The following is a 13,750-nucleotide window of genomic DNA, read 5'->3' on the forward strand; positions in this document are numbered from 1 at the left end:
TCCACCGCGCCTTCGGGACCGCTCCCGGGGGTTGCGTACGCGCAGACGACGCTCTCCATTGACATGCGATACCGTACACTCCAACATTTTGTACGCTATGCCTACCATAGGGCTCCGCCCTCGAGGGCAATAAACGAGGATCCAAAAAAAGGACGAGAAGAGAAAAGAATCACGGCTTGAATCTACACAGTCGGACCGATACTCAAGCGAACCGCGGCGCGTATATCGAGCAAACACAGGTACTCGCCATCTTAGACCGCTCACAGGACCTCCATCGCACCCCACTCCAGCACCCTGAACACGCCCGCGTCAGTCGCCTCGGGCCGCACCCCGACCACCTCCGCCCAGTCCACGCCCCCGTCCACCGCACGCGCACGCGCCGCCGCCCACTCGCCCGCCTCCGCCTCCGCCTCCGAGACACCGCGGAAGAGCATGAACACGCGCGTGACGACGTCCGGCGCGGGCTCGACGCGCAGCTCCGCCGCGCGCGCGTACGCCGCCTGCGGGAGGAAGCGCAGCGCGACGAACGGCGCCTTCGAGAGCTTCGGGAGCCAGTAGGTGATGAAGTCGTTGCGCGCCGCGACGTGCAGCGTGAGCCGCTTGAGCGCGTTGTCGAGGTAGGGAAGGAGGGCGGCGAAGGGGAGGCAGACCGCGGTGGGCGAGGTCGGGTCGAGCGTGGGGGCGGCGGGGTCGAAGTGCTCGATGGCGGCGAGCCTCGGGCTGGGGGGTGGGGAGGAGGGGACATGGCGCGACTCGGCCTCCCAGAAGAGGTAGGAGAGTTCCAGGCCGGAGGAGAGCTCGACGAGAGTGCCGTCGGGATGGGCAGAGACGGACCAGGCGACGCATTCTTTTCCGGAGTCTGCGATGGGTTTGATGTTTGCGAGGGGATAAATGTGGGAAAAGCGCCATTGAGGGACGAGGAGAACGGAGACGTCGACGACCGGCAGGGGGTTTGGGGGTAAAAGGTAAATGACAGGCTTTCCGCCCAATAGATTGGGGACCAAATCAAGGGTGGAGTCTTTTTCTATGCCATAGAATGACAGTGGATGTCCCTCTGCGAGTCGATTGCCGAAATACATCAGCCTTATGTCAGATGAAAGGCCTTCTTTCTCCTGAAGGCGCGTCTTGACATCGTCAACAGACGAAACGTTGCGGATTGTGAAAGTTTCCCCATTTAAACTGTCCTTGCATTAGCCATGCGCACAACAGGAGCCTTCCAATGACTAAAACGAACGTACCCACTCACGAAAAGCTTGCTTACACGACGTTTCTTGGACGATGCACGTTCATTCAGATCTGGAATTGGGCTGCTTTGTCGATGGACGGAGACGTTCATGGATCATGGGCCACTGAAGATCACTTGACAGATTACTCACGGAGGTCCATCGGATTCACACTCGAGCTTCTCAAGTAGGACAACCTCCCCGGGAGGCAAGAGACTCATGATGTCGTCGGATAATTCCATCTGGACGCCGTTGATGTTACCAGATAGCGCGTACGACTCCTGCGGAGGTAGCTTGAAGTGCTTCTTTGCCTTCGCAATGACGGACTGGTGTTTCGTCTGGAATGAAACAGCTGACGCAAGATCGTGAAGGAAAACTGCGTACCTCGACGTCGTCGCGGCGGAACCCCACTGCGCGAGAGCCCCATTTAACTCGAATCAAACGTTCGGCCATGGAGGTTGGGGGTTGGGACGAGGTAGAATCTCGGGGTGGCCCGATTCGCCGGATCTGGGGCGCAGGTCGAAGGGAGCGCGGCATGATGGGAGGATTGAAGAGAGCGAGCTGTCGTCCGGAGTAGGCCTGGAACTGGGGGTTTACAAATTACAGCTGTTTCCGAAATGATTGTCCGATCAACTCCAACGCTATGTATACATATGCACGCGAGCAAGCACGAACGCTCCGAAAACTGGGTCAAGTCCCACCGCCCATGCACGACCTGACGCGAGCGACGCAAACTTTTTGAAAAAATTGATGGAAATTGGCGGACGGCGAAAGCGTGCCAGCATCGCATTGTACACTATGTACTGTTCCTAAGTACTATGTACCTGCTTCCCGCTCTCGCGCTGGCTTTGCAATCAATGGACGACCCAGAGGACAACCGGCGCCATTTCACCTGCGGCAGGCCTAGGCTCGTGGTTTTAAGCCTCTCGACAAGTCAAACTCCGTCGTTCTTGTGTAGTGTTCCTAAGAGCGCTCACCTGCCACCACCGCCTGGCCCTTCGTCGTCGCTCCTCGGTAGCTCCGGTCCCACTTGCGCCATTTGAATCGGCCTCTTGCCCCAGCCGAACCGACGCCCCACCTCCGAGAACGATCAGATAACTTGGCACCCAATGCGGGTCCCATATGCCATTGCTATGGGTCGCTTCGGGGTTGTAGCCCGAGGGCGGTAAGTCTGCAGGAGACTGAGGTACTGCTCACGGCCATCAAATCACCATCGACAGTGACGCGCACTTCGAAGTTGACCAAAATTAGATAAGGAGCGGTATGAGGACATGTGCGAGAGAACTTGCAAAGGAGCGAAGGACAAGTACTAGTGATGGTGGGGTTCAAGATCTGAGCGCCGACGCCCAAGCCGGAGCTGGTCGCCACGGGCGCTCGAGGAGCACAGCGGCAGCTCTCAGTTCCCCCCACACCCCTATCTTCTTGCAAAACCGGGCTTTAGCGTCTTGCCTAGCTGGGAATTGGGATGGAGATGCTCTCCATTCCATGAGTGCTGGAGCCATTCCTTGCCATATCGTGGGTGTCGCGAACACCTTCTCCGAGGGACTGATGGTCGTGACTCGGCGGCGACTCATCCTATCACAGGCGTGTGGTTGAATACAACGCGGCGACGGAACCGTGCCACCCTGGTCGCAGAGTGTCTGTGTGCCTCGAGCGCAGCGTTCGTGGTGTACTTAGGTGAGTCAAACACTCGCAGTCTCAGAAAGTGCTTCTCCACCGCGTATACCCTAGTTACTAGTATGCTCTAGGTACTGCTTTGTCCAATTGGACTTCAGTTGGACCGCGAGAAGGTGCTTCGCGTGCGCGATCGAGCGCTTGTTCACTATCGTAGGCAGGTCGTTCATCGCGTCTTCGTCCACTCAATGCTCACGTGTGATGGGCACCAGTGGGAGACGACATGTTTCCGTTCGTCCATCCCCGGACATTCTCGGGCCTGTCCGCCTAGACCGGTCACCCTAGCCACGCAGGGCGACCTCAGTTCATCGGGATGAGACGGAGATGCAGTGCAGGAGCAGCGGTCACGTCGCGAGCAAGAAACCGTCATCGTTAATGAAACATTGCCCCGGCTCTTGCGGTGGTCGACGCGTGCCCTGGACGTAACATGCAACCGATTAAGGATCCGGAGAGGGATGCAATACCCTCTGCTGCTCATCCTATAAAGCCGGACAGCCCCGCTTGAAGCTGAAGGCCGCACCATTCTTACACCCACACGACCCACACGTTCCTACTATCCCCCTCCCACATCAGACTATCGCCATGGTTCAATCTGTAAAAGACCTTCAAGAGTTTAAAGACATCGTAAGTGGCTTCCCCAGCTGATCTCAGCCACGTACTCGAGGCTGATCAGGTCACACGCAGATCAAGATTCAACGGCGACACCGTTGCTATTTTCGACTTCTGGGCGACCTGGTGCGGCCCGTGCAGGATCATGGATCCCATCTTCGAGACGATCGCAGGCCGTTTTGAGGGCGCCAAGTTCTACAAGGTCGACGTCGACGAGGCGACGGATATCGCGGAGGCGGTCGGCGTCCGCGCGGTGCGTGTTTTCTTTTCCTTGTGCTGCGTCCCCGGTGTCCCTCATGACGCACGTCGTCGATTCCTAAGATGCCCACCTTCATTGCGTTCAAGAGCGACCAGAAGATCAAGGAGGTTGTCGGCGCAAAAACCGGTCCCCTCGAGGTGTGTGTACTTGATCTAAGCGCGAAAGTGGAGCGCGTACTGATAGGCATTCCTGTGCAGGCTATGGTTGAGTCGGTCGCAACGGCATGAAACGATACGTAAGGCAGGAGAAATCTTACCACAGATCATGCACTTGGCCACCCAGGCTTCGCGTGGATCGTCGGTCGAGGAACGGGGGCACGCGGGTCCTGTTGCACCATTGGTGATACGTTTGTCGCACAATCTGAGCCAAGATCTGAAGTGTGTACGAGCCAGAGAAACATGCCAGTGAACCATCTTAGGCCATAGGGTCTGGGGCGGCACGTCAAAAGACGACGTATGTTCCTGTTTTGCAATTGTTGCTCTTGACCCTTTGCGTCCTCCCACTGACCTCCGCCCTCTTACAATCAATACACTTTATAAAACTATCGAACCTCTCGATACTCACTCTACGAGGGCTGTCTCTGCGAATTCTAATATAGCTTCCGCTAAATGTGAATCTGGATTCTGTGAGCACCCCCTTCAAATCCCGATCGCAAAGGGGGCCTATCGACCCTCGGAGTATATCCGAATCACACATCATCTCGCAAATGTCTATCCTTACCGCACCGAAGCACGGTTTCCCGAGTACGAGTATGAGAACAGAGAACCGCCCAGCACTGCACCCTGGCGGCTGGTAGGACGTGATCCGTGGTGGTCACGTCCGGGAGAGAAACGAATCATGGTTTTTGCTACACGACCAGACCGACACTCAAGCGCATCACGGCGCATACATCACGCGGACACGCTCGCCGTTTTAGACCACTCACAGGACCTCCATCGCACCCCACTCCAGCACCCTGAACACGCCCGCGTCAGTCGCCTCGGGCCGCACCCCGACCACCTCCGCCCAGTCCACGCCCCCGTCCACCGCACGCGCACGCGCCGCCGCCCACTCGCCCGCCTCCGCCTCCGCCTCCGAGACACCGCGGAAGAGCATGAACACGCGCGTGACGACGTCCGGCGCGGGCTCGACGCGCAGCTCCGCCGCGCGCGCGTACGCCGCCTGCGGGAGGAAGCGCAGCGCGACGAACGGCGCCTTCGAGAGCTTCGGGAGCCAGTAGGTGATGAAATCGTTGCGCGCGGTGACGTGGAGCGTGAGCCGCTTGAGCGCGTCGTCGAGGTACGGGAGGAGGGCGGCGAAGGGGAGGCATACCGCGGTGGGCGAGGTCGGGTCGAGGGCGGGGGTGGCGGGGTCGAAGTGCTCGATAGCGGCGAGCTTTGGGCTGAGGGGCGGGGAGGAGGGGACGTGGCGCGACTCGGCCTCCCAGAAGAGGTAGGAGAGTTCCAGGCCAGAGCAGTGCTCAACGAGGGTGCCGTCGGGGCGGGCTGAGACGGACCAGGCGACGCGTTCTTTCCCGGAGTCTGCGATGGGTTTGATGTTTGCGAGGGGATAAATGTGGGAAAAGCGCCATTGAGGGACGAGGAGGATAGAGACGTCGACGAGTGGCATGGATATCGGGGGTAAAAGGTAAATGACAGGTTTTCCTCCCCTGAGCGTGGTAATCAGACAGAGAGTGGAATCTTCCTGTACGCCATGAAGTGACAGTGGATATCCGTCTTGGAGCTCCTTGCCGGCATATATCAGCCTCACTTGATTGGATGGAATGCCTTCTTTCTCTTCAATGCGCATCCTCACGTCGGCAACAGACCAAACGTCATCGATAGTGATGGATTTCCCTGTTAAACTGTTGGGTTCAAAATGAGCCACGCAGCATTAGCTTCTGACTATTCGATGGAACGTACGTTCTCACGAAAAGTCGGCTTATGGGCCATCCTTCCAACTGTTCATATCCATCATTCAGGTCTGGACTAGGACTAATATTTCTGTAGTCGTGATGGCGTTTATAGATTTATCCAGATACACTTGACCGAGTACTCACTGGGGAGGTCCTTTACACTCGAGCTTCACAAGTAGCACAACCGCCCCGTCAGGTAAGAGATCCATGATGCCGTCGGTTATCTCCATCTGGACGCCATTGATGCTGCCAGATAATACGTGTCGGTCCTGCAGAGGCAGCTCGAAGTACTCTGTAGCTTTCGCAATGATGGACTGACGTATAGTTTAGCGTGAGATGGCTTGCGCCCGGCTATGAACGGGTCTATGTACCTCAATGGCTTCGCAACGGAACCCCGCTACGCGAGAGCCCCATTGAACCCGAACTACACGTTCGGTGTCTCTTCCTGGAAAAGTTGAAGTTTGGGAAAAGAAGGGAAGTCCGAATGGAGCAGGTGGAGGCTGGAAGGAACGCGACATGATGGGGGTGCCTGGAGAGAGCGAAGCGTTGCCCGAGCGAGACCTTCAAGAGGCCCCCTCGTGGGATCCGTCCTGTACTAGGGTTTAAGGTTGTGTCGCCGCTGCACTTGGGTGCCGCGCTAGGTCAGTGCACAAGTGAGAGTGTTTCACAATGCCTATTGTCAACACTGGCCCATCGTTGCGTCTTTGGGTGATTTGTCCGAGCTCGTCGACTCTACCAGAGGCAGATCTACACATGAGTAGCTTCAAGTCGATTGATGCCTAGCCTGGGGGCGTTTAGCAAGCTCAGGGGCCGCTGGAAAAATGCATCTGCATAATTATGAGGAAATGAGACGTGACAGTATACATGAAAAATTCCATCTATAGCTCCTAGACACCACGCGTGGTAATGCCATGGTCATGGCTCCAAGAGGTGCACGATATGAGCGCGTCGGAGGCTACTTGGCGGCCCCTCACCCCCGAGTCGCATGCCAGCCGCGCCGAGCAGCTGTTGGGGTGTGGACTGGTTGAGAGAGTCCTGCAGTGCGGGTGGGGAAAGAGCGGGCCTAGTCGCGGCGACAGAGGTAGTAGTCCTGGCGTTGAGCCAGGAGCAGCCTTGCTCGACGCCACGCCCTGCACTAGTGTGCCGCCGTGACCGCACTGCGAGGATGTCACCGCTCCATGTCCAACGGCTATGCCACGAAAGGGATGGATTTCACAGCAATACTGGGCTCAGGATGCAGCGCTTACTGAAGGCCACGTCCGCTGTCGACAGACCGATGTGACTGGTGATACTCTCCGCCGGAGTAGTGGGAGAATTTGAGGCACCCATCGCGTTTGTAGGTTGCTCCGAAGTCATCTTCGTTTCACATGCATCGTATGAAATTGAGCCCACCCCACGTTCGTCCACAGAGACAGGAGGCCCGATCCTCATTAACCCAGCACGAATATCATCCGGGATGTCACAGTCCTTTGCGTGCAATCAACACAAAGAGAGTCCCATGTGAAGAGCACAGGACGCACCTTAAAGATGTCGTACAAGTCGCTGTCACATGCTATAGCAATCTCTGCGACAGAGTTCTGAGAGAGATCTGACATCAGTGGGCACTAGGATGCATGGACGATTGCGCTGACCGCTAAGATATAATCGAGAACATCACCAACGGGGTCGAAATCCTGCGCTATGTAAGCCAATTGCGGCAGCTTGTGATAGGAAGATTTCATACCACACCGTACACTTCATCAGGGTGATAGCAAAGATCGTTACCTTCTATGCTCAGGAATCCGGAAGCAGAACTTCCGCCGTCGTTGCCGTCGCCGCCCCGTGGTAGAACGTGTGGCCCGGCTTGTGCCACTAAAGTTGGCACCATTCCCTTACGGAATCGACGCTTCGTCTTGTAGAACTTCATGAAGAGCGGGTGTCCTGGTGCCCAGTGATGTTGAGGGTCCAACCCATCAAAGCGTGGGTCAGGGGTGAACCCTGGTGGCGGCGCGTCGTTTCAAGTCGTGAGGGTCCAAGAGCCACTTTTGAAGCCTGGGCCTGCGACAGTCTCGTCGTCGACTGTAACACAGGTTTCGGAGTCCGTCGTATGGCGGAGCGCAATGGTCTTTCCCTTGAACTTTTTGCCCTGGAACGCAGCGATGGTCCAGTGCGTCGCCTTGCTGGTGCACGCGACGAACAGAAGATCTTGGTCTCGCAAGCCGAGCTGGCAGTCGGCGTTGGCGGGCTCCAGCCAGCGGTCGATATTGGACAGCATCTCGGCTTTCATGAGTGCGGTGGCTTCGATCGTGTTCAGGACGCAGGGGAGTTGGAGGTGGAGGATCGCGCCGAAGTCTGAGGTGCGGCGAAAGTGCAAGTCTGAAGAACTGCGAGCAGGTTTAGCAGGGCATCGTGGGATCGGCAGATGCGTTGTGAAGCACGCACCCAGGGTGCTGTTTCTAGATCTCCTCCAAACTTCGAGAGGTCAACACGTTGGGCATGAATACTGGAAGGGGACCCATATAAAAGCCGTAGTCTACCTTGACATGGTCCCTAGGCGAGCGTGTCTGGTCATCAGCGGCCGCAAGTGTGTTGAATAACTCCTGCCATCCGCCTGTGACTGGGTCTCGAAAGAGTACGGAGCCCATTTTGATCGCCTGGGAGGAGGGCGTGTTCGGATTCCAGATTGGAAGACCGTGGCGATACTTGAACGGCTCTCTTTCATAGCACACCCATAACGGCGCCATGGGAATCTGTGCGTCAAGAGGTAATACGAAGTCAGTCAGAGAGAAGGTGTTTGATGATGTTGAAGTAGCCGGCTGCGGGCGGCCCGACTGCCCAAAGAGGAATACAGAAGCTGGCCGGTCCGTGCTCCCAGCTCCAGCGCTCAGCGTTCTGTCCTCGTCCCCGTACTCAACCTCTTCCCTACTAATTCCGCAATGCGACTCGCACACTGCGACGACGACGAATACGAGCCTGCGATGCTCCCCACACCGCCATCAACGCATACATCGCGATCGAGCTCCCCCACGCCGGCTCCGCCTCCCCACGCAGAGTCAGCCGCGACCGACAACAACGCGTCGAAAAAGAAGAAGAAGAAGAAGTCCAAGAAGGGCGCAAAGGCGAAAGAACCGTCTGCAGGCAAGGCGCATGGAGCTGAGAGTTCTGATGATCGCCCGCCCGTCCTCTGCATCAGTCGCAACAAACATTGGCGATACATCAGCTCATACCATGTGCGTCTCCTCCGTCTTCTGCGCCAGCCAAACTCCTGGTAAGCGAGCGTACTCCAGGGTCCATGGCTCCAACTTCCACTCGAGCTGCTCGAGTCTCTCCTCCTCCTCAACCTCGACCCTGTCACGCTCTCTGCGGCAGATCAGAAGCTTCCTCCCCTCCCGTCCCTCCCCTCCCCGACGCACCCTCCACGCTCGAATGCCTCGCAAAAGCAGCGCGACCGCGGCTTTACAGGCCTCGGCGACTACCCCCCGCCCGGGTCGCCACACATGCAGTTCGCATCCCTAGCACCCCCACCACTCCTCCCTCCACCGTGCCCGGGCAAAGCGACGCCCCCACCCATCGACCCCGGCGTGTTCCGCTCGGTCACGCACATACGGAGACTCATTGACGAAGCCTCTGAGCTCTCTGTGCGTGCGAGCTCGGGCATGTCTGCGGCGGCACTCGGCTCCCTTCGTGGCGGCGGCGGAGGCATGGGCGGCGGTGCGTGGGGAGCGGGCGCACCACCGTATGGCCTAGGCTCGCTTGGAGACGCAGGCGGACGCACCGTCGCGATGTCGGCCATGCGCGTGCATCGACTACGAGCACTCGCGGTGCAGAAGCTCGCGGCAGCATACAAGGCGGACGAGATCGCGTCGAGCGTGATGGTGATGCAGGGCGGGAGTGTGTTTGACGACATTGCGGAGCGGGTGCTGAGAACAGGTGCGTCGCTTGGATCATTGCGCGCGATGCTTGAGTCTCATGGACCGTATAGACCCAACCGATGTCGACGCGCGATATGTCCACTTCTTCCACGAAAAGATACCTTCCAGGTATGTGTTCACCTCTCATCGCGCGCATTGGGGTCTCGTCTAGGGACAGGTTTCCCGTTTTTCACGCTCGCACTTCCACCTTCTCCCGTGGTCCATTGAATTTGCTTCACCCTTGTCTAATGACCGTTTTTTGCCAGGCAACTCGCCGAGTCTACATCAACACACGTCCTGGACGAGTTGATAGCCGCAAACCCCACTCGCCTCGAGTTCCACCGAACACGAGGCATCGTTCACTGTTTCCGCGATGAGTACGGCTCTGCTGTCAAGGATTTCACGCACGCTATCCGAGAAGCGCGGTCTATTCGGAAGGCTCGGACCGCGCATATGAATAGCAACCTCAGCGACAAGCAGCGCGCCAAGGGGTCGAAGAAGAAGAAGGGGAAGGTAGACGGAAGCAAGACCAATGGTCAGGCCCCACCGAATGGGACGAGCGCAAGTGCAGGGGCCTTAGAGGGGATCAGCGTCGAGGGACCAGACGGAGAGCCCATCTTACTCCACCCGTCCGTGCTCCCCGACGCTCCCGAACCCATCGAGCCCCAATGTCTCTTTCTCCGCGCAGCGGCATACCTTCAGCACGCCGTGTTTCTTATCGAGGAAGCCATTTTCAAGCTCGAGAACATTCGCAAGGCACCTTCGATCGATGGAGCGGAGATGAGACTCTGCTATGTCGAGAACGGCAAATACGGCGGCGTGGAGATTGGCAACCCGGACGGCCCCCTCGGACGCCGCGACGGCTCGAAGCTCACGGCGTACCGCACCGTACTCACGGAACCCGGTTTCCGTGAGCAGATCACATCCCTGGTGAAGAAGAGCATGCGAGACCACCGCCAGTTCCTGACCCACTTCGACACGCTCGAAGGCGCCCCCGGGTACACAGACAGGGATATCGTCCAACGCATTGAATACGCCTTCCTCCTCTCCGAATCCCTTCGTCCGGGAAGCCAGAGTACGCCACCACCCGTGCCGAACGCCCCACCGATGTTTACTACCTACCACCCGCTGCTCGTCGAGAGCCATTTCAGCATTCTCATCGGCTATCTCCTGCTTGGCGACTTCCCCGCGCTCCTCACCGCGTTCTCTCGCACCGCCGCTCTCGTCGACGGGCTCGAAGGGTACCCGGTCTTCCTTCCTCCACGTTCCATGTCCCAGGCAGAGTTCATCGAGATCCTCGAGCGACTCGCTGGGGGCTGGCGCAACGGCATTCAGCCCCATTCCCGTGCACGTGCCCGGGCTCGCGGCAGCACGCTGGCCATCGAAGGCCCCGCCCCTCCGTCCCCTCTATCGTCCCCGTCCCCGTCAACGAGCCAACTGGCGCCCCGGATGCCCACCCCTCCGACGCCCGACGAGGCTGACTGGGATGCGGAAGGGGGACCCGGCCCGTCGTCCTCCACGCACAGCCTGACCGCGTCCCTAGGCGTGAACGGCTCCAGCTCGTCGTCCAAGGCCCCGCGGCCCTCCTCCTCCTCCTCGCGCCGCGATCCGTCTCCGGAAGAGCAGGGGGCGCGCCGAGCCCCGCCGTCGCCCGGCGCGCAGGACCCGGCCGGCGTCCTCGACGCGGCGCGGGTGCTGCTCGCGCCGGTCGCGAAGCGGCAGCGCGAGAAGGCGGAGCAGGCCGAGAGGGAGCGGGCGGGCGCGAAGAGCAAGGGCAAGAAGCCGCTCAACATCAACATCCCCCTGCACGGGCCCCGGGTGGAGATTGTGCTTGCGTGGATGGCGGCGGGGAGTTTGTACGAGCTCGACGGAGGCGCGCCGGCTTGATATGGCCCCTCGGGGTGCGCCTGGTTAGGACCCTCTGTGTTTTATGTGCTTGCACAACTTCCGAAGATCGCGGATTATGGAATAAGCTGCCTGTCGAGATGGCGAGCACGTGATTTGGCCTTCTGTGTGAGGCTCGCCGCTGAAGTGTTTTGACATCTTCGTCCTCGTCCACACTACTCTCCATTCGTCCCGCCCACCCTACCGTACACGTTCAACTGGAAACGCAGCACACGTACGTTATGAGATACCTACGAGAAGGACATCCCCAATCTGAGCGTTGAGGTGTGGTCTTCCTGTTTGGAACGCGAACGCGCCCAGCACTCAAATGATCGAGCTGGGTTTCGTCCTGTTTCGCTACCCGGTCACGGGCAGTTCTATACATTGGACACACGCAAAAGCGCGGAGGAACAACCTCGCACTCCCAAAGATCACGTCAAGATCTCCGACTAACCACGGTTCTCCGCGCTTCATGTCGCAACTAGTACTCTCAAGGAGACCCCGGCTTCACAAAACCCTGAGCACGTCGTAGCGAAATGGCGCCTTCACCCTCGACCCATTCTTCATTCCTACAGCTCTGATGGCATGCATTTTCGCTGCGCGTCGCCGAGTCGTACATATCCCAAAAGTATCACAATGTTGCAACTAAACTTGCGTGGTTACGTCCTACGACTGACGGTCGGAGGTAGACCGCGACTCCGGCTTCCCTCGAAATGTGATCATACGTTACAACGCCGGCTGGTTTCCGGCGAGATTCGGCATGGCCAAGCACAAGATCCACAACGACACTTCTACGAAACGTCCTGCTCAATGCACCGTTTCGTGCCACCGTCGCAACCGACTCGACCATGCTGGAGGACATCAGAGTTTGCGCCGGGAAATCATTGAATCCCGTCGCCACTCTTGAAGGCCAGCTCCGGCTGGTCAACGGCCCTTTGGTGCTTGGGTCCTCAGCCGAGCAACAACACGGCGCAGCGACGGTCCCGAAGAATCGATCCCTCACACCACCGTGTCGTCACCAAACTTCATCGTCCCCATTTCCGGTCCCGGTCCCGGTCGAGCATGCAGTCGGCGTATAGGGCACTGAGTCTTTGCAACGCGGCCTTGACGTCGATACGTTCATCATCCGTCCCAAAGCAGGGCCTAAAGCAGCCCTCGCCCCAGTCCACCTGGACGATGAAGTCCCCACCCCGCTCCCCCCATCACCCGGGCACCTCTCCCTTTTCGACGCGACGCCGAGGACACGCCCGACGACAAAACCGTCTCCGTCGACGACGAGCCCTCCCCCGTCCCCCGCCGCCCGCGCGTTCGGCTGACCGCGAGTCTCCTCAGCCAGACCGACGCTCTCTAAGCGCAGCGCGCCCGCGCCCGCGCTCCCGACGATCCCCGGCCCGTAGAACGCGATGCGGACGTGGTCCGAGCGTGCGGCAGGCGCGCCCCCGAGCTCCGAGGAGGAGGAGGAGGTGTTCGGCGGGCACGAGCGGGAGGAGGATGAGGAGTGCACGCGGCGGCTCACTGCTCACGGACGTCGTGCTCCAGAGTCGGCGCACGATGATCGCGGACGCGGCGATCGTGCTCGGCGTTCGATGCGGTCGCAGTGTACGGACGGAGCACGGGGGTGCCGGGAAGCAATGGGCATCCGCAGCACTTGATTGAGAGGAAGATGGGGCGCGTTCGTGGGGCGGGGAGGGTGTTGGATGGACTAATCCTGGCGCACGACTCATCGTTGGCTGGTCCCATCCCATTGTGTTACTACTGTACTTTAAAAAAAAGAACTGTAAAGCGGTTTTGGATGCTTTGTACTGTCGAGGGGGCCACAGACGTCCTCCCACGTGGCTTTGAGGTCCTCAAAGCTTTCTCCTGCAAGGTCGATGGTGGCTTTCAGAGGCGTCGTTTGATTAGATGGAATGACTCGCGCGGCGGTTTCTAGAACCCTCTTCAGTGCATCCATCAGGCGCTTCACCATCTTTGTCAACACATCTTCTGGGAGACCCGGCGGAGGGCACCATGGGAAGACCGTGGAATGTGTGCCAGGGAGTATGATTTTGACAGGCGCCGTCGAAGGAGAGGACGAACTCTGCTCAGTGATCACCTCCGCCAGAAGATAACAGCAGAAGCAGCTCATCTTGGTGACACCAATTGTGATTTCGTCGTGCTGGATGGGAGAGATGGGTGAACGGTCGGCCGCTGGCGAGCACTGTCACTTACTGTTAACACGGAATGTATTAGATCATGCGCCATCTGTGACAGCTCGATGCCACCCCTGTGCACCAACAGGACGTAGGCCATAAGCAGGGCCTCCGCATGCACTTTCGCT

General features: G+C 58.7%; 5 protein-coding genes across 5 annotated transcripts; 2 read left to right on the forward strand and 3 right to left on the reverse strand.

The window, feature by feature from the left end:
• Positions 1-260: 260 nt before the first annotated feature.
• BXZ73DRAFT_100921 (uncharacterized protein) lies at positions 261-1,676 on the reverse strand (the record flags this gene model as incomplete). Its single annotated transcript, XM_048014722.1, has 3 exons — positions 261-1,179; positions 1,377-1,549; positions 1,608-1,676. The coding sequence occupies 3 exons, from the start codon at positions 1,674-1,676 to the stop codon at positions 261-263; spliced, it is 1,161 nt and encodes a 386-aa protein (XP_047878542.1).
• A 1,803-nt stretch (positions 1,677-3,479) lies between these two features.
• BXZ73DRAFT_100922 (thioredoxin) lies at positions 3,480-3,992 on the forward strand (the record flags this gene model as incomplete). Its single annotated transcript, XM_048014723.1, has 4 exons — positions 3,480-3,521; positions 3,571-3,759; positions 3,828-3,902; positions 3,963-3,992. 4 exons carry the CDS (start codon positions 3,480-3,482, stop codon positions 3,990-3,992), a joined length of 336 nt encoding a protein of 111 aa, XP_047878543.1.
• A 694-nt stretch (positions 3,993-4,686) lies between these two features.
• BXZ73DRAFT_45957 (ubiquitin-domain-containing protein) lies at positions 4,687-5,553 on the reverse strand (the record flags this gene model as incomplete). Its single annotated transcript, XM_048019603.1, has 1 exon — positions 4,687-5,553. One exon carries the CDS (start codon positions 5,551-5,553, stop codon positions 4,687-4,689), a length of 867 nt encoding a protein of 288 aa, XP_047878544.1.
• A 3,063-nt stretch (positions 5,554-8,616) lies between these two features.
• BXZ73DRAFT_45988 (uncharacterized protein) lies at positions 8,617-11,436 on the forward strand (the record flags this gene model as incomplete). The annotated part of the gene is made up of 5 exons (XM_048019606.1): positions 8,617-8,868; positions 8,926-9,568; positions 9,621-9,678; positions 9,816-11,094; positions 11,176-11,436. The coding sequence occupies 5 exons, from the start codon at positions 8,617-8,619 to the stop codon at positions 11,434-11,436; spliced, it is 2,493 nt and encodes an 830-aa protein (XP_047878545.1).
• A 1,861-nt stretch (positions 11,437-13,297) lies between these two features.
• Positions 13,298-13,573, reverse strand: BXZ73DRAFT_3478 (uncharacterized protein; the record flags this gene model as incomplete). Its single annotated transcript, XM_048017858.1, has 1 exon — positions 13,298-13,573. A coding segment is annotated over one exon (276 nt), but the record flags the coding sequence as incomplete, so codon positions are not given.
• Between the last annotated feature and the right edge of the window lie 177 nt (positions 13,574-13,750).

Source organism: Epithele typhae (assembly GCF_022376455.1).
Source record: "Epithele typhae strain CBS 203.58 chromosome Unknown BXZ73scaffold_20, whole genome shotgun sequence".
Taxonomy (NCBI): domain Eukaryota; kingdom Fungi; phylum Basidiomycota; class Agaricomycetes; order Polyporales; family Epitheliaceae; genus Epithele; species Epithele typhae.